Below are 25294 nucleotides of genomic sequence, written 5' to 3'. Positions count from 1 at the left end.
AGAAGTGCAGCCCAAAATAAAACATCTGTGTATCTGTCAACACCTGAAGCTTGACACCTGTGAGTATGGGTGTGGACACGCTTTTGTATACAAGGTTTCTCTACAAAAATATGCAATAGCGAGTGTGAGGACCCACAGACCTGCCCCATGGTCCCCGGACGGACACTGAGGAGATCTGAGTCACAGACATCTAAAGGCCCCCCAAAGCACAGGAACCCCAGGAGAACCACCGCCGGGACTACTGCTACCCCCCCAGAGAAGAGCGGGAGAGAGTCCCAAGGGAACCACCCAGCAGCTACAGTGCAGAAGCCCCAGGGAGCCTCAGCGACGAGCCCACAGGCCCCGCTGGCAGCCGTCCACACCCAAGCAGATCCAGCCATGGACCCAGAGGCCCAAGACCCTGGGACATATCACTCCCCAAGCAGAGACCCGACAGAGCCCAGGGGGCCAGGCCCCGGCAAGCAGCCACCGGGAGTGAGCCATCACACACCAAAGCATTGGTTGAATTGGTCACAATGAATATAAAATTCTAAATTGAAAAGGTAACTGACTTTTTTCTCCTTTCTGTGTTTACGTTTAAACATTTCCCTATACTCAAGAATTATTTGCTACTAAATTCTTTTGAATGTTTCATTTTGTTCCTACCAATGTTAAATATTTCCTGCATACCCCAGTAATAAGTCAACTGTCCAAAACTGATGTCCTTTCAAGTTTTTATTAAGAAGGAAGTTTGATGCTGTGTAAAATCCTGATGTTAGTTAAATCAGTTTCCTTTTTTAGTAATTGTTCAATATGATATTTAAGTATTTCTTACTGTGCTTTTACTTACATATGTTCAGCATTTCATTTATGGATTTGTCTTTGTACTACAAGTTTAAGTTTTGTGGGGAATCAGAAGATATCCTTGTGACATTTTAAAATTAGAAAAATTGCTGCAAAACACCTTCCCAGATAATGAGCCTGCCACCACTGTGCTTGACTATTAGTATAGGGTATTTGTACTATTATGTCGTGTTTGGTTTTCTCCAAACATCTATTTATGTCTGGCATATTCTCTTTGTGGGAAGAGGGTTTCTCTTTCAATCCCCCCAAACAAGACATCCTTGTAGAACATTTATGTCTCCTTTTCCTGTAATAAATTTAATATTTAGCATGCTAACTGAAGCCCGTAGAGTCTCAGATTCAGCTTTGTTTGGTTTTTGTTTATGTCTTTTTGTTGTTGTTTTTGCCTATCAGACGTTGCAGGGTCTCTGATCTTTGCTTGGAATTTCTCTGAGAAAATTTACAGCCCTCTTACATGTTTTCCACTTGAAAATAATCTTTCTCTCTGTAGAATGATGGACTATGAGAGGCAGCAACAGTTGCTTCTATAATGTCATTGCTGTTGTGTTTCCTTCTAGGTATTGTGTTAACACACATCTGTATGATCCAGACCAGGAAACTGACCAAGCTTCTGGTTTTATATAGTTTGTCACTTTAACTCAAGAAAGACACTTAAAAGCTTAATTAAAGTGTAGAATAAGTTCTAAAGAACAAAGATTTAATGTTTTATAATTCTGTCAGTGCTGTTGCTCGACTTTGTTCTAGTTTTATTAGAACTGAGGAATATAGGTTGTTTCATCTGAGGTTCAGTTCTTATAATTAAGGATGCACCAGTAAATGAGGATTTAATGGAAAAGAGAATGTAAATCAGCAATAAATACAGGGCTCCTACAGATTTTCCTAGAAAAAGTTCCACACTTTTCCAGACTCAAACTTCCAGAGTTCTCTCCAGCCATTGTTCATGTATAGATGCAAATGTTGCATGCAAATTTTAGATAGTTTCACATTGTTCAGGTTATAAATACAAAACCTGCAAAACCACATACTGTAAGGATAGATAGATAGATAGATAGATAGATAGATAGATAGATAGATAGATAGATAGATAGATAGATAGATACACTTCTATGCGCAGAACATACTGGTTAGAACAATGTTCTTTTATAAATTCAAATATTTATCATGTGAACAATAAAACCTAGGAAATAACATGTTTTTTTCCATATTTGTCCAGACCTGGAAAACGCTTTGATCAAATTCCAAACTTTTCCAGACTGTGTAGGAACCCTGAAAATAGGATCCTAGTTTTCAAGTTTTACTGTCATTTTGTTTTTATCCACACAAAAAAAAAAGAACAATATCAACTTGACAAGTAAGGATACTGATCTGAAAGTGAAAACATCAAGAAACACGAGACAGTTTTCTTCTTGAAATATATAATCTTAGTTCAGCCATACAGATATATACATTGTATAATAAATAATATTTATAAAAACATAACATTTACGATTATAAAATAAAAAGGGAATTATTCACTTTAAAACATTTGTACAAAACTTTGGATATAGCAGGGGGAAAGTCAGGTTGTGGATAGTGGACACAGAAAGGTACATCCAGGTATAATAAGCTATGTCACACGGAGAAGACAGCCTATACAGGGTAAAGTTCTGCTGGTGGGTATAATTTATACAGAACAGGAGGAACTATCACAACATGATTTTTGTTTTATCTTTCCCCCCACAAATGACATAATTTTCCCACAAAGATCTTCTATTTTAAACGTAAACACCAATTTACTGAGATCTGTTCCTCTGCTGCATGCTCTTCCAGCATTACAGAAACAGTGCGGCAGGCAAGTTTTTTGGGGAAGCACAGACAAGAATACAGCTTCATAAATCAGACCCTTTGAATGCTTCAGCCCAGGAAAAACATAAAGGAATGCTGGAGAGATATGACAGCCAATCAGAGGCTTCCCAAACCCTTGGTCTCCACATGTCTTCACATGCCTCCTGTTTTTACTGAATTAGATTTATTTTTAGACACAGTTCTTTAGGATGAACCTAATGAACTGTAATTAAACACGCTAAAGGTTGACTCAAGTATGATGCATGAATTCAGAAGCAGCTTAAAACCTAAACTCACTCTCAGAAAGTGCAACAAAGCCATCATCCATAAGAACTTTGCAGCCTTTTTTGTTTTTGTATTCCCACCTGGAGTTATCTGAATAGTGCATACATAAACCTGTGTGGGGATGTTAGCGAGAGGAGTGGGTATGCCCCCTTCTGCATACCTCCAGTCCCACCCCAATGGTCATAATTCAGAAATGCAAGGCTATAAACATCACATATCTTCCAGAATTCCCAGTTGACTGGTCCAGTGGGAAGGACTCAATCATCTCAGTAGTTTACAATAGACAGGACGGTTGCACCTTCAGTGTCTTCCTGCTGTTTCAGTTCAGTAGTTAAAAAGTGACCTTGGGCTGCAGATGAATAACTGATGGAGTAGATGTCAGGTTAGTTGAGACAGACATAATAGCTGGAGAAGTGAGGTTTTAGTTGGAAAGAAGGGTGGGTTTTACTGCATTAAGTGTTACTATACATGGCACAAACATCATGTTGGCATGAAAGAGGGAAATAAATAAAGACACAGGGGAGAGGGCATTGAAAGTTGCACAACTGCTTTCCATGAAAGTGGATGACATTTTGTAGATAGTCCAGTGTAGGGGTTGAAAGTTCTAAGTTGTGCTTTATGTCTGATTTACCTTTGCCCGTTCAATACGAAGCCCTGCGAGTGCCAGGTATCAAAAATAAAAACAGAGGTTAAACATTTTTGTTCCTCAGTGACGAAACTAACACAGCCTTGGATAAAAAGGACACCGTATTGTAATTGATAAAATCATAAATTCTGCTCTCTAGCAGAAAATCCAAAAGGACAAGAGCAAGAATTTCACATAGCACTAGGTTGGTTTGGGCAGCTATTGTCCTCGTCATTTGAAAACTACATTTTATATTTATGTAGGTTATTTTTGTCTGGTATAAAATGTATCTGATGTTCCACAAGATTAAAGCGTGACAAAAAAAAAAAACCATCACAGAAGAAAACTGCAGGGGAAAATACTTTGTCACACATTGTTTCCAATGTAACATTTATGACACCATCTAAAAGAGTAAGACAAGTGGGGCTAAAATAAGCACGAATGTGCTACAAAGCTAGCATAAAATGTCCCCCATCTGTCAGTTCAAACAGGGTCCTTATCAACGCCAGCACTGACAACTGCTGAATACACTTACTACAGTAACCGTCTACATAACTGGTTGCCACATGAGAAAAAATCAATAAATGAGCTATTAGCATTTCAACAAATAGTACAAAAAAGTTGCTCGTTGGAAATCTAACTTGTTACTTTCCTAACCCTAAATTCTGTCTGTGCTACTTTACTAAAGCTACCTCATATGTAAACAGGGCAACAGGACAAGTTTTATTCCGCTGTTTTACTTATGTCATTTTTAATGAAAAATACTTTTAAAACAGCTTCCTGTAGCTGTGCTAAAATGCTAATTCAAGCCTCTACATAAACAAGACAGCAAGAGAAATTTGCTAAAGCTGTGCTCCTTTCCTTAAAAGAAATGGTTGAAAACATTATTTATAAATTAATGTTGGCGTTATTTGAATTTCTGTCTTACTATATATAAGTGCTACTGTTCCCAAACTTTTTTTATAAGAACCTCCACTTTTAAGTAAAAAAAAATAAAAATCTTTGCTCCACTCTGCATTTCTTTTTTGTTTGAGTTAAGTTTTTGTGTCCTCAAGCTACCACGAAATGAGAGTGAAAAGGTTTGATACATGTATGTCCAATATAATTTTATAACTGTACCATTAATAATATTGATGTTATTAAATATTATCTCTGAATGTTGCAAGTTGTGGATAATCTTTCAAACCCAGTTTTACAGTTGGTGTATATACTGTAAATCAGTGAACGCAAGCAGTTACTAAACTAAACTAACCCAAACCAAACCACAACCTCTGTTTTTATTGTTTTATCTGACCCTGGCTTGGCTCCGTATATTACGGCCTGAGTTTGATTGTGGGTGGGTTATTGACCAAGATGCAGAATTTGTACAAATCTGCAGGGAAGTTGTGCAGGAGGTGGGTAGAAGGTCCAGCAGTCAGTTTGCCTAGAACAGGCCTCTTATTTGCACGTGTGTACATCATAGACGCGTACACACTCCTGGCAGCTGACGTAGCAGCACCAGTGGAAAATGCAGTGGCACTTCTCTTTGCGCTTCTCAGTCCGGGTGTTGTGGCCGCGGCCGCAGCAGAGGAGGTCGCAGCCCTCGATGCCGTGTGACGACACGTTGCAGACGCGGTCGCGCGTCCCGAACGATCCGGTTTCCGGGTTCGGCTCGCAGAAGTTGGGTGAGCCCTCGTAGTAAACCAGGTCGCGCTCGGTGGGGTGCTTAAAGAAGGCATACTTCACTCGTAGGGTCTCCACCCAACCCCGTGACTCACGGTGCTTCTCCACCACCATCTCAGAGGCGCTGTCGTACTTGTCTTTCAGGTAGTCACCCAAGGTGCGGAAATCTGGCTGAGCCCACCAGCACGTCTTCACCTCGCAGCTTCCAGAGAGCCCGTGACATTTACAGCGCAGGTGCATGTGGTCCAGGATGGTCTGAGGAACACGGAGAGCTGTTATTAGTTGGTGGGATCATATTTACTTAAATTTATAGTGTATGGATGCATGAACATGTAGAATCACAAACAACCAATTGCAACTGGAGTGAACATGAACATCTCAGATTCTACCTACAAGAACAGTTTGTCTCCAGGTCCCATTAAACTGACATCTCCAGATTTCAGGTCTATCCACATTAACCTTTTGCTGTTACAAGATCTTAAAATATAACAAAAATGATGAAGATTTGACCTTGTCTGTCATTTACAGGTTTTGCACATCTTGAGACTTTCCAAAATAGATTAAACTCAGTCAGATTGGATTGAGAGCTTCATTGAACATCTATTTAGGCACAGACACTAAATTAGAGGGGATGTTGACTGGATCAGTATAACACATAAATATCTTTTGATGTAAACCTTTTCTTTATAGTTCAGGCTTTATGTTATGAGTCATTGTCGTGCAGAAAGGTGAACCTCCACCCCAGTTTTCTACCAGGATTGTCTTGTATTTAACTCCTCCAGCTATTCCAGCTATCCACTCTGTGTGTACAAGGCAATGCGCAGTTGTCCACCACACATAATGTTTTGTATGTAGAACAAAAATGTTCAATTATAGTACCACTAAGCAGAGGGCCATAATCTCGTGTCTTCTCTATTGTAGCAAAACAGTATTTATTATGCTGTTTTTTTAAATGGCTTTTCTTCTTACACTCTCTTAAAAATGCCACATTTGTGGAGTGTTCAACTAATTGTTGTATTGCTGCTCCAGCAGAGTTGCCAGGGGTGTCTTGACTGTTTATCTGATTAAGGGTTATTGCCCAGCTTTTTTGGTAGGTTTGTAGTTGTGCTCTGCTTTCTGGATTTTCAAATGATGGAATAAACAGAGTTCTGTAAGATCTTTAAAGATTAAAATCATGTTTTTTAACTTAACCCTGCTTTAAACTTCTTACAAAGAGATGTGCCTCCTTGGCTGAATAAGAACTTGCTTGAGGGACTATATATGTTTCTAATGGCATGTGGATGGGTTGGGTTCCCCTAGAATTGGCTGGAGAGTGTCTCTTTGTAAATGGACATTGGGATTTCCTGGACCTGTACCTCAGGGGGAGCCTGACTGACAGATGAATGGATAGGCTTCAGTTCTTTGATTCAATCCTCTCAAGGCCTATTTCTTGTGTACAATTTCTATCAGACTTTTTCCTTCCTCTTAACGTTCCATTAATATGCTTGGATACGACACTCTGTGAGTGAAACTTTGAGTACCTTCATGCTGACCCATGCCTAGAACCAGCAGATTGTGTTGCAGTTTATGGTCTGAAGCTTGCACAGTACAGTACTGGGAAATAAAAACAAGCCACTGGTTGTATGTTAGTGAGGGTTCATGCAGCTGTGAAGCACAGATGCTTTGTGCCGCTGCTAATTCTCTCTGAAGTCATCCTGCTTTCCCTCAGGGTGTATTTTACCTTTGTGTTTTGATTTAGTTGTGCTTTAATTCAACAGATATATTTAACAGCTGAATTCCCCCAGCTAAGGCGCATAGCAGGTGGCTGTACGCTGGTGGACTGGTGACATCACGATGTGAGCTTGTCATGCTGAGATAAAGTCCCTTGCCTTCGGGGCTAAATAATGAAGCATGAGAGAACCAGGTGGAGAGAGCTGGAGGCCTCTGGTGGCAGTGCTGCTCAGCGATCTGCTCTGGCCCGTCTGACTGCTTCAATGTGCTCAGATCAAAGGGTCGTCTTGTTCCCGTGTGGTCTCTCTGTTTGCCCCTGAGTGAGCAGCCGAGGGCCTGTTTTGCCCCAGCAGTGACAGCAGCCGGTGATGTTTTAAGTCTGAGCTGATTCCTCTTCTTTTCTACCCTCAGCTCATCTGGGTTATTTGACTGTTGGGGAAATTTTTTTTTTTTTTCATTGGGATGCAAAGCATGAAAGGCAAGGTGTGGGGCTCACTGTTGTTTAGATGAGTAATTAACCAGTCATTCAAATTCAAGGGCTCCTTTTCAGTTGGAGGCTCAGAAATGTGTGGACGAGTCAAATAGCAAATCCCTGCCCATCTCACGAACAGTTAGTAATCCCAAACCGCTGTGTTTACAGGATAAATCATCTTCATTTTTGAACAAGCAGCTCATTTTCTCACTGTTTTAGTTTTCAAGGTGGGCTGAAGGTATTTTACATTAATCAAATAATTGTAATATCATAGGTTAAAATACATTTACAGTGACTTGAAAATGGTTTCATACCTCTTGAACGTTTTCACATTTTGTCACATTACAAAAACATGTTTAATATGAATGCGCCAATGGTTGTTTGCTAAGAAAATTAAGACAAATAAATATACTATCCACAGTTAACCCCAAAACTATTAATTATTATTTATAGAGCTATTTCAGTTTAAAGTAATCTCTTAATATGACCAATGTGTTTCTTTTGACTTTAAGTAATATTAATATTTTCAAGTGTCTTCTAACCTCAGAGACTTGGAGCTCATCTCCACAAATAAATTGTCTAAATCCTAAAGGAAACGTGCTAAAAGCTGGTCAGTAAATATGAAAAGGATTAAGAAAGGACTGTAATGCCAAAAGAAATGTTTCTGTTGACATTCGGGAAGAGTATATTTTGGTAAATGTAAATAAATCTAGAACTGATTTCAAAATTGATGACAGTTTTGTGAAAGATGCCCATCTTATTTCCTATAAGAAAACTACTTCTTGGTTGAATAAAATAATTTTAAACCTAAATCTTCCGAGAGTAGGAATCATTTTGGGGTTAACTGTAAAAGGCATTTCGTTATAATTCTCAGCTTCCCACTCTTTGTTTAAGAATAGTGGATCTAGAAAAAAACAAACAAATTTTTCTAAGAATTAAACTGAATAAAGATCTAAAAGTTATCAACAGTCTGTCAAATATCAAGAGGAAGATTATATTAAGGTCTAATTCAGAGTTATAAAACATGCTTTTCTAATCACAGGATGTTTCACCAGAGAATCTGCCAGCTTTCACATCAGAATCTAATCAGGAACAGGACAAAGTGCCTTTTTGGGGTCCTAGATGTATTGTGGTATTTATTGCTTATGGGACTGGTTGTATCCTCACGGGTATACAGTTTTCTTTTTTAATTTGGCTTTAAGACACATCTGTACACTGAGGGAAGCAATCCTTCTGTTGTCCACCAAGGTCCTTTTCATACAGGATAGCAGGGTTTTTACTTTGGATTTGGATGTCTGGAGAACCCAGATCTTCACTTTTGATTCAGAACTTGGTCGTCAATGCAGAGAGGGTGAGCACAAAAAGTAATTGAAGGCTGAACATATCAAAGGTTTGAAAACTAAAACAAAATCCAGCATAGCTTCACTGAAAAATACACAGATTCTTGTGTGTAAAATGCAAAACAACTACAACCAATGTCCAACATGCTGATCCATCTTGGTTGACACAAATTATGAAAACCTTCAGAGAGTTTGAGTATGTGGACCATCAACAAATCAGAAGAAGACCTTAGGGCGATGTGGAAGCTGAATCATATTATCCAGCCAGTAAGTTATAAGAAGCATAAGATAACAAAATGAATGTGTTGTTTTGCATATTTGAGATACTTTAAACATATAACCATTCTACTGAATAAAAGCAGTACATATGTTTTATCAAATGAAAATTCTGTATCTGACAATGATTGCTGAAGTATTTTAATTAAAAAGAACTAAAATGGTTTAGCTCCATGACATCTTGTTTTGTCTAATATCAGAGAGTGCCATGAAGCGGCGGATGGACCTGTCTGACAACATGAAGTGGCCTACAAAATCTCAAAAAGCACATCATGTCCCAATATGAAGAAATTCAAGTAAGAAGAGAAAAAGTCATAGTTCAACAGTCTGGAAAGGGTTACCAAACCATTTCTAAGACTTTTGGACACCAGTGAACCACAGCGAAAGCCAATTTTTCCAAATGGAGAAAACTTGGAACGGTGGTAAACCTTCCCAGGAATGTTAGGCCTGCTAAAATTACTCCAGGAGCATACTGAAAACTCATTCTGAAAGTCAAAAAAGAACCCAGGACAATATCCACAATCCCACAGATGTCACTTCCCCCAGTTAAAGTCAGTGTTGATTATTCAACAATAAGAAAGAGTACCTCAAGTCTCTGGATGTTGGGGGGCTGTCATGGTTGACACGCCTCTTCAACATTGCATGGTGGTCGGGGAAAGTGCCTCTGGACCCCCTTCATAAGAAGGGTGACCGGAGGTTGTGTTCCAACCACAGGGGGATCACACTCCTCAGCCTCCCTGGTAAGGCCTACGCCAGGGTATTGGAGAGGAGAGTCCAGCCGATAGTCGAACCTCGGCTTCAGGAGGAGCAGTGTGGTTTTCGTCCCGGCCGTGGAACACTGGACCAGCTCTATACCCTCTACAGGGTGCTCGAGGGTTCATGGGAGTTTGCCCAACTGGTCCACATGTGTTTTGTGGACCTGGAGAAGGCATTCGACTGTGTCCCTCGTGATGCCCTGTGGGGGGTGCTCCAGGAGTATGTAGTCTGGGGCCCTTTATTAGGGGCCATCCGAACTCTGTACAAGCGAAGCAGGAGTTTCGTTCGCATTGCTGACACTAAGTCGGACCTGTTTCCGGTGCATATTGGACTCCGGCAGGGCTGCCCTTTGTCACTGGTCCTGTTCATAACTTTTATGGACAGGATTTCTAGGCGCAGCCAAGGGCCGGAGGGGTCTGGTTTGGGGACCAGAGGATTTCGTCTCTTCTTTTTGCAGATGACGTGGTCCTGCTGGCCCCCTCTAGCCAAGACCTACAACATGCTCTGGGGCGGTTCGCAGCCGAGTGTGAAGCGGCTGGGATGAGGATCTGCTCCTCCAATTCCGAAGCCATGGTTCTTGACCGGAAAAGGGTGGCCTATCCTCTTCAGGTTGGAGGGGAGTTCCTGCCTCAAGTGGAGGAGTTTAAGTATCTCGGGGTTTTGTTCACGAGTGAGGGAAGAATGGAGCGGGAGAACGACAGACGGATCGGTGCGGCTGCCGCAGTAATAGGGGCACTGTGCCGGTCCGTTGTGGTGAAGAGAGAGTTGAGCCGAAAAGCGAAGCTCTCGATTTACCGATCGGTCTACGTTGCTACCCTCACCTATGGCCATGTACTTTGGGTTATGACCGAAAAAACGAGATCCTGGATCCAAGCGGCTGAAATGAGCTTCCTCCGTAGGGTGGCCGGGCACTCCCTTAGAGATAGGGTGAGAAGCTCGGCCATCCGGGAGGGGCTCGGAGTAGAGCCGCTGCTCCTCCACATCGAGAGGAGCCAGTTGAGGTGGCTCGGGCATCTATACCTCCTGGACGCCTTCCTCGGGAGGTGTTCTACGCACGACCCATCGGGAAGAGGCCCAGGGGACGGCCCAGGACACGCTGGAGGGACTATGTCTCTCGGCTGGTCTGGGAACGCCTTGGGCTCCCCCTGGAGGAGCTGGAGGAGGTGTCTGGGGAGAGGGACGTCTGGGTGTCTGCTGAGTCTGCTGATTTGATGATCCCCAACAATATTCAATTAAATGACAAGATAATGGTGGAACCTTTTAAAAGGAAAATGCCCAGTTACAATTGCTATAAAATTAACACAGTATTCCAGAAAAAACAACATCATACTGACAGGCAAATGTGGTGGTGTTTTTGTGATGTGCTGGGTTGCGTCTGGACCCGGACTTGCTGTAACTACTCTCTAGTAGAAAATCCTGTAGGAGAATGTCTGTTTGTGACCCTAAACTCCAGTGGACATTGGTTAAGCAGCACGACAATGATCAAGCAGGTCTACCCAGAATGCCTCTAAAATACAAAGTAGAAGTAGACTAGTCAAAATCTGGGCTTAAATCCAATTGAGATGCTTTGCTTGATCATAGGCTGTCCATGCTTGAAAAGCTTCCAAAGTAATTTCATAAAAGTTTCTGCAAAGAAGAGTGGGCCAAGGTTCCTCCACTGCAATCTAACAGACTCATTGCCAGGTTGGTTTGATAGCTTTTTCCTCATAATAAACGAAATCATCATTTGAAAACAGCATTTTGTATTTATTCAGGTTATCCTTTTTTGATGGTCTGAAGCTTTTAAGTTAAGGAAAAACAGAAGAAATCTGAAAGAATTTAAATACTTTTTCAACTGTACACTCACAAGTATTGTTTAAAATAAACCCACACAAACTATTAAAATCACCACATCATTATTACAGTTACATTTTATTGGTTAAATCCGGTTTGGTTTATCAGTATCTGTTTCTGCAGTTGCTTACTGTGCGTCCAGCCTCGTTGTTGTGCCGATTCATTGCAGAGCGTGCATCCGGCCGGTTCTCTCTGGCATCTGCAAATTCCCTGGACACCAGCACCCCAAACTCAGCATCCTCGCTGCAGCCACCCCACTTCCAGCCCTCGCCTGGTGGCCCCTTGTGGTGGGAGTCACAGCCACACATAGTGGATGTGCCCTCGGCACAGGATCGCGTCACTGCAAAGGCTACACCTGCAGAGGCTATAGCATGGACGAATGCAGACTCTCTCGTAGCTAAAGGAGACAGACGAAGACAGATGGGCGGAGAAAAAAAATGAGAGTGTCAATCTTGAGTTTAAACATGGACAAAGCTGCTGCCAACATCCAGACAGATGCATTGCAAACGATCCCTCCAGGCAAAACCCTTTTAACACAACATTTCATCTTTGGAAAGGGCACATTTATGGACATGTATTTGCCAAAAGAAAAAAAAAAAAAACAAGAAGCTCACAGGAAACTCTGACAAGTCTGCTTTTTGTAGTAATTTTTAAGTTTTTGTTTACAGTTTTGATTAAAACAGCAGCAACACAGAAAAATCCTTGCCATGAAACCTCCCCTTTGTGGTGTCAGGTAGGCGTGGTACTGAGTGGGTTCTCAGTGACCTCCTCTCATCCCCGAGGTGTGCTGCGGTGCATCTGGATAGTGTTTCAAGAATGTTGTCACCCCCTGCTCCTCCCCCTCCTCCTCCAACACTCGTCCCAGTTTAGAGCCCAAGGGCCTCAGGTGAAACCGAACAGTGTTGGCCCGTTTCTTTCTTACACTGAAGGGATGGAGTTACGCCTCCTTTCAAGGGAACAGCTTATTATGAAACCAGACACCATTGTTTCACAATCACAGCACACTTACCATGGCTCAGCCATTACACCTCACTAGCTCTGGTGTAGACACACATAAGTATGATGATGTGTCCTAAAGCTGACTTGTGAGGAGTGTTCAGTGGTCATCTCTCCAATACAGGTTATAGGGAATCTCTTATATTTTGTATAAACATGACATGAGAATCAAACTCTCAGCTGCATCTAAAGCCAGGAATTCCTCTAACGCTCAACTTTAAAAAAAACCCTATGGAAACAAGATGCAGAAAAAGGTTCACCAATGGCCATACTTTCTCACCTCACCCTTTTAAGTGTCTCCAAGCAAAGTTACAAAAAGGTGGCCTTCAAAGTCATAGTTATCAGTAGTTCTCCAGGCTTTCTGAAAGTCTTCCAGTGTTTTTCTTTGGAAGTTGCCTGCGTTTTGCTTTACTCATTTACTGTTTTTGTTCCTGACCATGACAACCATTTTTGTAGTTTGTGCCTACAAAAATGAAGGTGGACAAGTACCCCGATAAAAAGTCTAGTGCAACCAGCTACCTTCAGAAATCACCTTGGCTGTAATTTAATCTCAATATAAATTCAGCTGTTTCTCAGAGGTTTGTTAGAGAACACTGGAGAACAAACAGTATCATGAAGACCAAGGAACAGAGGAGACAATACAGGGAGAAAGACATGGAGAAGTTTAAAACAAAGTTAGGTTAGAAAACAATATCTTCAGCGTTGAACGTCTCACATAGCACCCAGAACAAATTTTTATCTTTGTGGTAAAACATAGTGCTGGCAGCATGATGCTGTAGGGGGACACATATACTCTGTTTCACCTCAGTTCTTCTGGCTCTTGGGTACAATTTAGACTCAGACATACTCAAAAACTATTATTTGGATAAATCAGTTAAAAAATTTAATTGGAAGGCAAAAATGCTCTTCCAGAGACAGTAAGGTACAAGTAGGGGCTTTCATTTAGCTAGAAACAAGATATAGGCAGAACAAAAAGACAATCCCGGTTACAGGGTGATTCAAATAAGCCCTCCTGTTTTTAGCTTTTCAGTGGCATGTCCTATCCACCATTTAACTCTTCTTGTCTCTTTCTTTAAAATTGCCCTAATCCAACTGTGATACAAATTATTCAATAGTTAAACTGGATATTCTAATTCTCCGCCTTCTTCTGGATTGTGAACTGCTCCACCTTTTTGTTATTATTAAAACATTAGCACAAGTGTCACTCCAATATGACCCCAGAAGTTTTCATTTGTAGTTTTACCCACTATTTCACTCATTATTCTGTTTTACATCTGTTTAAATCACGTCTACTCCTAGCTACTGCCTCCTGTTGGTCATCTGTGTTACTGATCAATACTGTAACATAGACGACTAACGGATGACCAGATGAGAGGTGGACACCCAACATATTGCTCGTACAAAGTACAGTGTGATCATATCATTCAAACCATGCATGAAGGTATCTGATTCAGACTCAGGTGGTGCTTTTGGGGAAATGCAGTTGTCTTCCAAGGCCGTCATGTCATTATTTCTCCTCCAGTGATTGTATCAAAATGAGGTTCTCTTTCTATTCAAGGACAGAGATCAGAGATCAGGTGCTATTTCCAACATCAACTCTTTGTTTCCAGAATTCATTCATTATGCAAACAACAAAACGTCTGTTTCTCCATTCCCAGAATTAACTAACTTTAACATGCTTCAAAGGAACAGGCATCATCACCTCTCCTACCCCTACAGTCTACAAGATCATCCCCAACAAAGTTTCTTCAGCAGGATCAGGACCACTATGCTATCCATCATCAGAAAATGGAAAGATTACAGGACAACAGCAAACTTATAAAGACATGGCTGCTAACCTGAACTGACGAGCTGGGCAAGGAGATCTTTAACCAGAGAAGCCACCAACATGCCAATGGTAGCTCTGCAGGAGCTGCAGAGATTCACAACTCAGTATGGAGAATCTGGTGACATGGCAATTAAAGGCAATGCACTCTGTAAATCTAGTCTTTAAGATAGAGTGGCATAAGGAAAGTCCAAGACAGCTATAAGAATTGCTGTTTTTCATTTGCAAGCATGTGGAAGAATGTGCTGTGGTCAGATTAAACTAAAATGTAACCTTTGTGGCCTGCAAAATGCTACATGTGATGAAAAAGTAATACTGCACATCACAATGTAGACACAACCCTATGGTGACACATAGTGGCAGCAGCATTATGCTGTGGGGATGTTTTATCTTTAGCAAAGAGAGAAAGTCTATTCAGAGTTGATGGGAAGATTTAATTTAGCTAACTACAGGGGAATTCTGAAAGAAAACCTGTTAGAGGTTGCAAATGACTTAGGGCTGGAGCAGAGGTTTAACCTCCAGCAAGATGATGACCTTAAACATGCAGCCACAATTACAATGGAATGGTTCAGATCAGGGCTGCACGGTGGCGCAGTTGGTAGCATTGTTGCCTTGCAGCAAGAAGGTCCTGGGTTCAATTCCCAGCCGGGGGTCTTTCTGCATGGAGTTTGCATGTTCTCCCTGTGCATGTGTGGGTTCTCACCGGGTACTCTGGCTTCCTCCCACAGTCCAAAGACATGCCCGTTAGGTTAATTGGTCTCTCTAAATTGCCCTTAGGTGTATGAATGAGTGTGTGCATGGTTGTTTGTGTGTTGCCCTGCGATGGACTGGCGACCTGTCCAGGGTGTACCCTGCCTCTTGCCCATAGACTGCTGGAGATAGGCACCAGCTCCCCTGTGACCCACTATGGAATAAGTGGTAGAAAATGACTGACTGGTTCAGAGCATATTAATGCATTAGAATGGCCCAGTCAAAATCTATACCCAAAGCTAAGCAAAGTTTTGTGGCAAGACTTGTAACTGAATAACTTTGCAAGGTGCTATATTGATCAAGACCAATTTAACAGATAATAGTCTGTTCAATTGAAAGTAAAATTTAAAGAAAGAAGGGATGACTCAAGACTTTAGTACACTTTGCAGTTTGAGCGTCCTTTTCTTGCCCCGCCAGGACCAGTCAGACCCTGAAAACAAGCCCCCGTGAGCCCTGAGCCCCTGGATCTTTGGCTGTTTACCAAGGCCAGCACTGTTCCTGCTACCTGCTGGGCCCATCAATCCGCCTTTGTTTCCCTTGTGTCACACTGTATTATCTACACAAAGGACCCAGCAACTAGCGCCCCTACAGCGCTGCTCTGCCCAGAGCTGGCATTCCTTGAGCACCCCCTCCTCTCACTCCAGCTACCCATTTCCACCTTCAGTCTGAGCTGAAATGGTGTACACCATCACCCACCTCTACATCCCTGGTTACCTAGGTGTTCACCAAACAGTAGCATCAATATACACCTGAAGGTGGGACAGGTTGGACATTCTTCAATAAAACGTTTTTCCTCACGCCTAAAGGGACACACTCATCTTCTTTCCTTTTCTCCTTCTTTTGCGTCTTCATCCCAAAGAGCTACCAGCATAGGTTTGAGGAGATTCTCTTTCAGCCTGTTTTCATGACAGAGTCAAAAGGGCGTGTGAATGGGGTGTCCGTGGGAGCTGGACTGTGTGGGGAGCAGACCGGTCTTCATGCACAGTAGGGGTTGAGCGGCGCCCCTAGGCCCTTTTCTGTTGCCTGTAATCTCATTTGGCCTCCCCTATCCCTTTTATTTGACTGGGGAGCTTGGACTGCTCACACTGCCCATTCCTGCCCCATTTCCCTCTCCTCTGACACACAGGCTAATTCATTTCTAATCAGCAGGCTCAGTCACAATGCTAAAACGTCTATTTATAAAATATGGGCCTTGAGCAGAACATCTGGGTCTATTGCTTCCCAACTAAAGGATTTTTTACATCAGTAGTTCTGGCAGAGAAAAGCACCTGATGGATTTCTACATTATGTCAACTGTACTTACCAATATTGATCTACTTTCATGTTAAATTAATGTCTGTCTGCATAGAATTAGAATACACTGCCTTGCTAAAGTATTTTAATAAGCTTTTTTACATTTTGTCAGATTACAGCTACAAACCTGAATTGATTTTTTGGAAAAGACCAGCACAAGTTTTTTTTTTACAAAATCTGAAAAGTATTGTGTGAATTTGTATTTAGCCCCCCTAAGTCAATACTTTATTGAACCACCTTTAGCTTTAATCATCACATCTGCAAGTCTTTTGGGGTATGTTTCTACCAGCTTTGAACATTTACAGCCAGAAATATTTATTTTGCAAAACAGCTAAAACTTAGTCAGATTGGGCGGTTAGTGACTGTGAACACGGATTTTCAAGTGATATCAGATTCTCTATTGTATTGAGGTTTGGACTTTGACTAGGCCATATTAACACATGAATATGCTTTGATCCATTGTAGCTCTGACGGTATGGTCATTGTTCTCTTCTGGAAGGTGAACCTTAGCCCTATTTTCAAGTCTTTTGGAGTCTAACAGATTTTCTTCCAGAATTACCCTGTATTCAGTTCCATTCATCTTTCCATCAACTCTTCCTTCCCTATACTGAGTGAAACCTCCCCACAGTATGATGCTACCACCAGAATGTTTCATAGTGATCTTTTACTGGGATGTTCAAGGATCAAGGTGCAGTGTATTTTTTGCTACATATTGCATTTAGCAGGCCAAAAAGTAAAACATTGGTCTCATCTAACCACAGTACCTTCTTCTACATGTCTGCAGACTGCAAACAAGACTTCCTGTGGCTTTCTTCCTGCCACTCTTCCATAAAGGTCAGATATCCTCAGTACCTAACTAATATTTATTTTGTTGACAGATTTTCCAACCTGAGCAGTGTATCTCTGCATATCCTCCAAACTTACCATGGACCTTTTGGCTGCTTCCTGATAAATGCTGATGAATCCAACCAATCCAACTAAAGGCATGTCTTGAAGACATTAAAACTTGGATGACTTTAAGTTTTCTGCATCCTAATTCAGACAAGACAGAAGTTGTCATCTTTGGACCAGTCTTTGAAAAAGAAACTGCTTAGTATATCATTTAAATCAAACAGGTTTCTAGGATTTCCTTCTTTTACAAACTAGTCCATGCATTTGTTACTTCAAGGCTGAATTTTTGTAATTCTTTATTATCAGTTTGTCCACAACATGCAGCCTTCATGCAGTCTTCAGTTTTGATGAAATCATATTTCTTCTACTTTAGCTTCCCATCATTGGCTCCCTGAATTTGAATTTCTCCTTCTCACATAAAACCCCCTAATAATCAAGCTCCAACATACATCCGAGATCTGATTGTTATATGTTCTAAACATAGCACTTCGTTCAGACTACAGGTTTACTCTCTGTGAGGCAGACACCCTGTCTACGTTTAAGACAAGCCTTTACTTTTTGATAAAGCTTATAGTTAGAGTGGCTTATGTTATCCTGAGATATCTCTGTAGTTATGCATTCTTTGATGTTGTTATGGCTTATAACTTCATGTTCTCTCTGTTTTTTCGCTTCATAGAAGCTACACCTGCCCTGGCTTTGTGTTTAAATGTAAAACCTTCCTGGAGGTGGGAAATCAGCTGAGCTACTGCTAACAACAACTTCTCCTTCTGTAGATGATTAGCCCCGTCTTTCAGTGTTTAACCATGTCTTTCTCATAGACATATTGTAGCTATTGGCTAAGCATTTCCTATGACTAACTGTATGTGCTCTCATTTCTTACTCTGACTTGAAAACTGGCTCTAAGCTTTTCTGCTTATCTATCTTTCTCTCCAAGATGAAACAACTAAAGTAGCTACAACTGCCTTTAACGTTTTGCTTTTCTCTCACATAGAAAGTACTGGATCAGTGCTCCTGTGTTGTCTGTGTTGTCTTCCTTTCCCCTGTTGTTACAACTTGATGGCATTGTTTAAAAACTGGGATCAATTGGAATGAATGTACTTGACTTGGAATCTGTATGATTCTATTGAATTAACTTTATAAAGTGTCTTGATATGATGTGTTAAACTACAGGGGTTGGATAATGAAACCGAAACTCCTGTCATTTTAGTGTGGGAGGTTTTATGGCTAAATTGGACCAGCCTGATAGCCAGTCTTCATTGATTGCACATTGCACCAGTAAGAGCAGAGTGTGAAGGTTCAATTAGCAGGGTAAGAGCACAGTTTTGCTCAAAATATTGAAATGCACACAACATTATGGGTGACATACCAGAGTTCAAAAGAGGACAAATTGTTGGTGCACGTCTTGCTGGCGCATCTGTGACCAAGACAGCAAGTCTTTGTGATGTATCAAGAGCCACGGTATCCAGGGTAATGTCAGCATACCACCAAGAAGGACGAACCACATCCAACAGGATTAACTGTGGACGCAAGAGGAAGCTGTCTGAAAGGGATGTTTGGGTGCTAACCCGGATTGTATCCGAAAAACATAAACCCACGGCTGTCCAAATCACGGCACAATTAAACGTGCACAACAACTCTCCTGTTTCCACCAGAACTGTCCGTCGGGAGCTCCACAGGGTCAATATACACGGCCGGGCTGCTATAGCCTAACCTTTGGTCACTCATGCCAATGCCAAACATCGGTTTCAGTGGTGCAAGGAGCACAAATCTTGGGCTGTGGACAATGTGAAACATGTATTGTTCTCTGATAAGTCCTTCTTTACTGTTTTCCCCACATCCGGGAGAGTTACGGTGTGGAGAAGCCCCAAAGAAGCGTTCCACCCAGACTGTTGCATGCCCAGAGTGAAGCATGGGGGTGGATCAGTGATGGTTTGGGCTGCCATATCATGGCATTCCCTTGGCCCAATACTTGTGCTAGATGGGCGCGTCACTGCCAAGGACTACCGAACCATTCTTTAGGACCATGTGCATCCAATGGTTCAAACATTGTATCCTGAAGGTGGTGCCGTGTATCAGGATGACAATGCACCAATACACACAGCAAGACTGGTGAAAGATTGGTTTGATGAACATGAAAGTGAAGTTGAACATCTCCCATGGCCTGCACAGTCACCAGATCTAAATATTATTGAGCCACTTTGGGGTATTTTGGAGGAGCAAGTCAGGAAACGTTTTCCTCCACCAGTATCACGTAGTGACCTGGCCACTATCCTGCAAGAAGAATGGCTTAAAATCCCTCTGACCACTGTGCAGGACTTGTATATGTCATTCCCAAGACAAATTGACGCTGTATTGGCCGCAAAAGGAGGCCCTACACCATACTAATAAATTATTGTGGTCTAAAACCAGGTCTTTCAGTTTCATTGTCCAACCCCTGTACGTTTAATTGGTGGTCGACCATGTCTTAGATAGGTAGGTTTGCAGCTATTTCACACTCTTTCCATTTCCAGATGATGGACTGAACAGAGCTCTGAGAAATATTCAGAGTTTGGGGTGCTATTTTATAATGCTAGGTGCATTGTGTTAAAGAAATAAAAAGTATTTGAAAAATTTGAGTTAACTGTAATTGATATAGTTTTTGCAATATTTAGCAATAGTATTGCAATTGCATGTTTTCCTATTCTTGTGTAGCCTTAGAGTCTTTAACAAACCTCCGACACCTTCACAGAATAGATAGATTTATACTGACATAAAATGAGATAGAGATGTATGACATAGAGTATGTTTAAAAATTTGAGGAATTCTGAGGGGAGTTGGTTGCACTGAGTATAAGGGGCTAAATACCAATGCACCCCACACTTTTGTGTGGGATGCATTTCATTTTTGAAAATATTTTCACAACTCGAATCACTGTCCTCCAACTTCACAAAGATTTGCAATTTTTACTACCGCAGTAAAATCCCGAAACAAGGCCATGAAGTTTGTGATTTCAACATGACCCAATGCAAAAACCTTTGCACTGTATGAAGAAATTATGTTTTTCCACAGAAATACATATTAAGGATCTACCTTTGTCCAGTACCGGTCCAAAGATGGCCAGGTTGTCCTTGATGGTGGTACAGTTCCACCGGCGGCCCCTGAACTGGTGCTGACATTCCTGGATACCCAATTTGACACCTTCAGCAACACTGGGCATGATCTCAATGTAGTTGCGACAGAAGCGAAGCTGCTTGGGCACAAGGCCGGGGATAGAGCCGCACAGGATGGGTTGGGAGCCCAGAGATGAGTACTGCTGCCCCAGCGCCAGGGACCTGTGTCACAAACAGAAAGAGGGAAGACATCTTTAAAGGAAAGCTGCAGAACAAAGACAGTCCTGGACTGTTCAGCAAATTTCCCAGGAATTGAATGACTTGAAACATTTTATTGTGCACCTGACCCTTTCCCTGTATAGATTTTGCCTGAATTTGTCTTATGTTAATCTGTGGGTTACAATAGGTTTTTGGATGGAGCCTATTTGGGTAAATAAAACAACTCATACTGGAAAAACCAGCTGGAACTCCAAAATGGGTCTTGGCTTGGTTTTAATAGGGTATAGAGAAAATCAGTTAAAAGTTGACAACACATGTAGAACCCATATTGGTCCCATTTTTTACCCACGGTTTTCCCACATCAAACCTATCTATGCAGTTTATATGGGTTTATATGTAACCCCTGGAGACTCCCATTTGGGGCCCATTGCATTCAACCCATTTCCTACTCGGCCCCATATGAAATGAATTCAGTAGTCTTGAAAAAACCTAAATAATCAAATCGACCAGACTAGGCCTATATTTTGTGGTGCATCTAGATAAATTATTTTTTAAATAAACTAGACATCTTAGCTGCTGGAGGCAGTAGCCACCTATTTTCAACTGAGAGCCCTGGCCTCATACTTAGAGGAACTGAATCTCATCCTGGCCACCCAACACTTGGCTGCAACTGCACATTTAAGGTTATGGCTTAAAGACGCCAAGAGATCCACTTTGTTCACAAAAAGCAGAGATGAGACCCTGAGGTTCCCAAACCCTCATCACCATGACTACGCTTTGAGGTCCTGTCCTCCTCCTGGCTCATCATTCACAGCATACTTAAACCAGATTCATAAAATCTTTAAAGTGCTTTTTCACACTGAAGGTCATCTAAAGGTACATTTTAAATGGTTGAAAAGCTTTCTGTGGGTAATAATGAATCCTTATTAGGAAAAAGAGCTGAGTAGTCAGGCTATTATCAGTGGATTACAAGGAAGTATGTTGGTCAAGTTTTACTTGTAATTAACATGGATTAAAAGGCCCCTTTTCCATTAGTACCTACTCTACTTGACTCTGATTAGCTCTACACGGTTTGGTTCATTTTATATTACAACTGACTACCATCTCAATGTGGGCGGGATCGTCAATAGCAAAGCAGCCCAACAATCTGAAAAAGTAAAGTGGTGTGATTTGTAGTGACACAAACACAACAACAGCCTTGACTGCTGCATTTAGACTCAGAGTGAAAGAAGAGAGCCAGAGAAGTCTGCAAAGTGGAGTGGTGGAAACCTAAGCAGAGTGAAATGAGGATTTATTTTGCCAGAGACAGATGTTGGGCCTCAAGATCTACTATACTATTAATAGTATTTATTATATATTTTTTAGTCCTGTCTTGGCTGCTTAGAGAAACAGTGGGATGGGGCTGGTTGCTTTGGAATCCCATTGGCAAATTAGGTCCATCCACAAGTGGGAAAGTAGGATATTACCTCTGCTGCACAGGGCAGAATATTTATTACAAATTTTAAAAACAAAATACAATCTATTTTGATATTTTCTGTCTCTTTAAAACACAAACAACAACTTATACACAAACATTATTGATTTGATAAAGTTAGAGCAGGAAGTAAATTCGAGCAAGGACACTCAATGATTAAATTATAATCACCTTATAACCACCTTTAGGAATAATATCTTGGACTTTCTGTTTGACATTATTGCAGTCTTACTAGATGTGGAGAAATTCTTTGGACAGCATTGCCTTGTTGCTAGCATGATGCAGTTCCACGGAAGCTTATGCTGTTGTATAGATGGGCACACATTTGAATCTTTGCCATACAGCAGTCATGGACAACACAATGGGTTAAAGGTGTCTTGGTACAGGGGCTGCAAAACAAGCCTAAATCATCACTACTCCACCACTATACTTGACATTTGGAATAAGGTGTTTGTGCTGATATTGTACAGTTGGTTTCCTCCTCATAAGGTACCGTTTAATTTTGCCAAACATCTCTGCTTTGATCTCATCTGACCAATAAAACCATTCTCAGGATGATCCACAGCAAATGTTGCAGGCACGTTTGCTAAACAGCACCTAGCTTCTACCATCCTATAGAAGCAGCAAGGGCACACTTATTTTTTTTACACAGTTTTTTACACATTTTGGCTTTATTTTTGTTTATTAAATAATGACAGTTTGGAAGGTATTGTGTGTATTTTACACAATTGGGGTTAGATTTAAATATTTTAGAATCTGGTAAAGACTAAAACATTTTTTATTATGTCCTGGTAAAAGTTAAATAGTTATCTACATCCTGTAAGTTAGCAATTTTATATTTTCAAAGATTGTCCTAAGTTAAATTGATGAATTTCAATGTTGATCATGTATACTAAAGATTGAGACCACACTGAGATGAATGGAAATGGAATGGAAAACTTCACAGTGAAACTTAAATTAATAAGATTTTGTGCCTACCCACATTTGCTACATGCTCTGGGTCCAAATAAAATGTATACATCAGAATAGGTAGCTTTGGACTACTAAGCAAAAGTCTAGTCCCTTTTCTCTTTGGCCCAGGTAAGAACCTTCGTACGTTGCTCCTGGTTCAGGAGAGATTCAAAACAAGTAATGTTACAGTTGTAGAACATGTCCTGGGTATATCTGTGTGAGGTCCACACCTTCTGAATCTCCTCCAAACTACTGAATGAGCTTTCCGTTACAATGTTCTCTAAGCTGTGGTTATCTCTGCAACTTGTGGACCTTTTTCTACCACAGATTTGCCTTCCACTCTTCCACATCTTTCCATTAAAATGCTGGATACAGTACTCTGGACAGCCAGCCTTTCAGCTATAATCTTTTGTGTTGGCAATCGAACTTCTGTAAAATGAATCCCTTTACTAGTCATTTGTAATATTTAAATTTCCAGAGAAACTGCATTGGGGTTTCATTATGTTTGGTATTAATTTGCATAATATATATATACTCTTTGCTTTGTTAATTGAAATATTCAAATAAATTATGGTTTCAATGATATTCCAATTAATGAGATGCAACTGTGCATAACTTAAACTTTTGAAATCTTTCAAAATATTTTAATTAACACCCATTCTATCTCTTAAAAGATTCCTCGATGCTGGAAGTAAAACGCAGCAGCATTCATAAACTATGAGGAAAAGCGATGAGGATTTAAAGGAGTAATCAACTGTAAGACTGCCTCTTGTTTCAGTGTGGCGATTCACATCTGCTTAATGAAATTTATTCTAAGGGTTTCTGTTTTATTTCTCTTTTTGCTCCACCAGCAGCCCCACTCCAGCGCAGGGATGCAAACTAATGCTACTGACATTTTAAGGATGTCCCTCTTGTTAGCATGGAAAGATCTGTAGATCTAACTGAGAAAACACAAGACCCTGTCTGTTTTGTTTGAGGAAAGACCCCTTTGTGCAAATTCAACATTGCTGTTAAATTGTTAATTTGTGGTTTTGCTGCTTGAGCTGATGTTTCAGAAACAATTACATGTGTTGCTTTTTAAAGTGGAATAGACAAAAAAAGTAATATCTAAAGCAATGAACCATACCAGAGAACTCCTGCAGATGTGCCTAAACAGAGAATAATCACTGGGACATCATGCCAGGAACTATTACATTTTCCTTTAGGTAATTAATTTTAATTGCTTTATATTTATCCTGAAAGAAAGGACAAAAAACATGTTGGTCATGTCCAAGTTTTAACATGCTCAAACAGAACAGCACAGGTTCTTTCAGAAGCTCAAAGATCTCATGTAGGTCCCAGTACAGGAGCATACAGTTTGCTCATACCATTTTCTCACATTGCGACAAAAAACTTCAATGTAATTCAGTGGGATTTTGAGTGCTGTTTTACATATAAGAAAGGGATAAATGTTTGTGCATTTGTATTCAGCCCCTTTCAATCTGCTACCTCTAACTAACTCTACCCTTAACCCCTAAGTCCAGTACAACAATTTCCTTCAGAAGTAACCTAATATGAAACTTAGCAAATAGAGCATAACTTCGTGTAATTCTCTCTCAATATGAACCCGAAGGGTTGGGTTTATATTGAGAGTGAATTACATGAAGTTATGAAGGCTTCAGAGGTTTGTTAGAGAACACTGGGTGAACAAACAGCATCATGAAGAACAAGGAACACAGCAGACAGGTCAGGGAGACAGTTGTGGACAGGTTTAAAGTAGGATTAGGTTACCCAAGTTTAAATCTAACAAAGTTGAATATTTTGTGCTGGGATCCATCAGGGATAGGGAAGCACTGTTTAATCCATGATCTAAAAATGGAACGGGTAAGATTAAAATGCAAATACACCAAGACAAGGCCACCCACCTAAACTGACAGGCCAGGCAAGGAAAGCATTAGTAAAAGAAGCAGCCAAGAGGTCAGTCTGGAGGGATTGTAGTCATCCACAGCTATGGGGGGAGAATCTGTTGACTGAGCAACTGTTATTTCTTAAATTTGTCTCTATAATGGATTCACCCATTAAATGAGCTACTTTTGCTACTACATACTCTGGTATTTATCCCATTGTTTGTAACCCTGGCTCAGAGCTTTTCTGTTTAGATGTGTTTCTCTCTTAGACAAAACCACTAATGGAGCAACAGC

At 40.9% G+C, this 25294-nt stretch overlaps 1 protein-coding gene across 1 annotated transcript in view; it reads right to left on the bottom strand.

The window, feature by feature from the left end:
• Nucleotides 1-2241: 2241 nt before the first annotated feature.
• Nucleotides 2242-25294, bottom strand: part of wnt3 (wingless-type MMTV integration site family, member 3) — a 44842-nt gene continuing 21789 nt past the window's right edge. The window contains exons 2-4 of the mRNA XM_047376322.1: nt 20451-20692; nt 11758-12023; nt 2242-5494 (exon numbers count right to left, since the gene is read on the bottom strand). Of these exons, the coding sequence (XP_047232278.1) occupies nt 5015-5494; nt 11758-12023; nt 20451-20692 (988 nt within the window). The 3' untranslated portion in view covers nt 2242-5014. The remainder of the gene's footprint in view (nt 5495-11757; nt 12024-20450; nt 20693-25294) is intronic.

This window comes from Girardinichthys multiradiatus, chromosome 10 (assembly GCF_021462225.1).
Source record: "Girardinichthys multiradiatus isolate DD_20200921_A chromosome 10, DD_fGirMul_XY1, whole genome shotgun sequence".
Classification (NCBI taxonomy): domain Eukaryota; kingdom Metazoa; phylum Chordata; class Actinopteri; order Cyprinodontiformes; family Goodeidae; genus Girardinichthys; species Girardinichthys multiradiatus.
The sequence above is the reverse complement of the archived record's forward strand: the minus strand, read 5'-3'. Positions and strand labels throughout refer to the sequence as shown.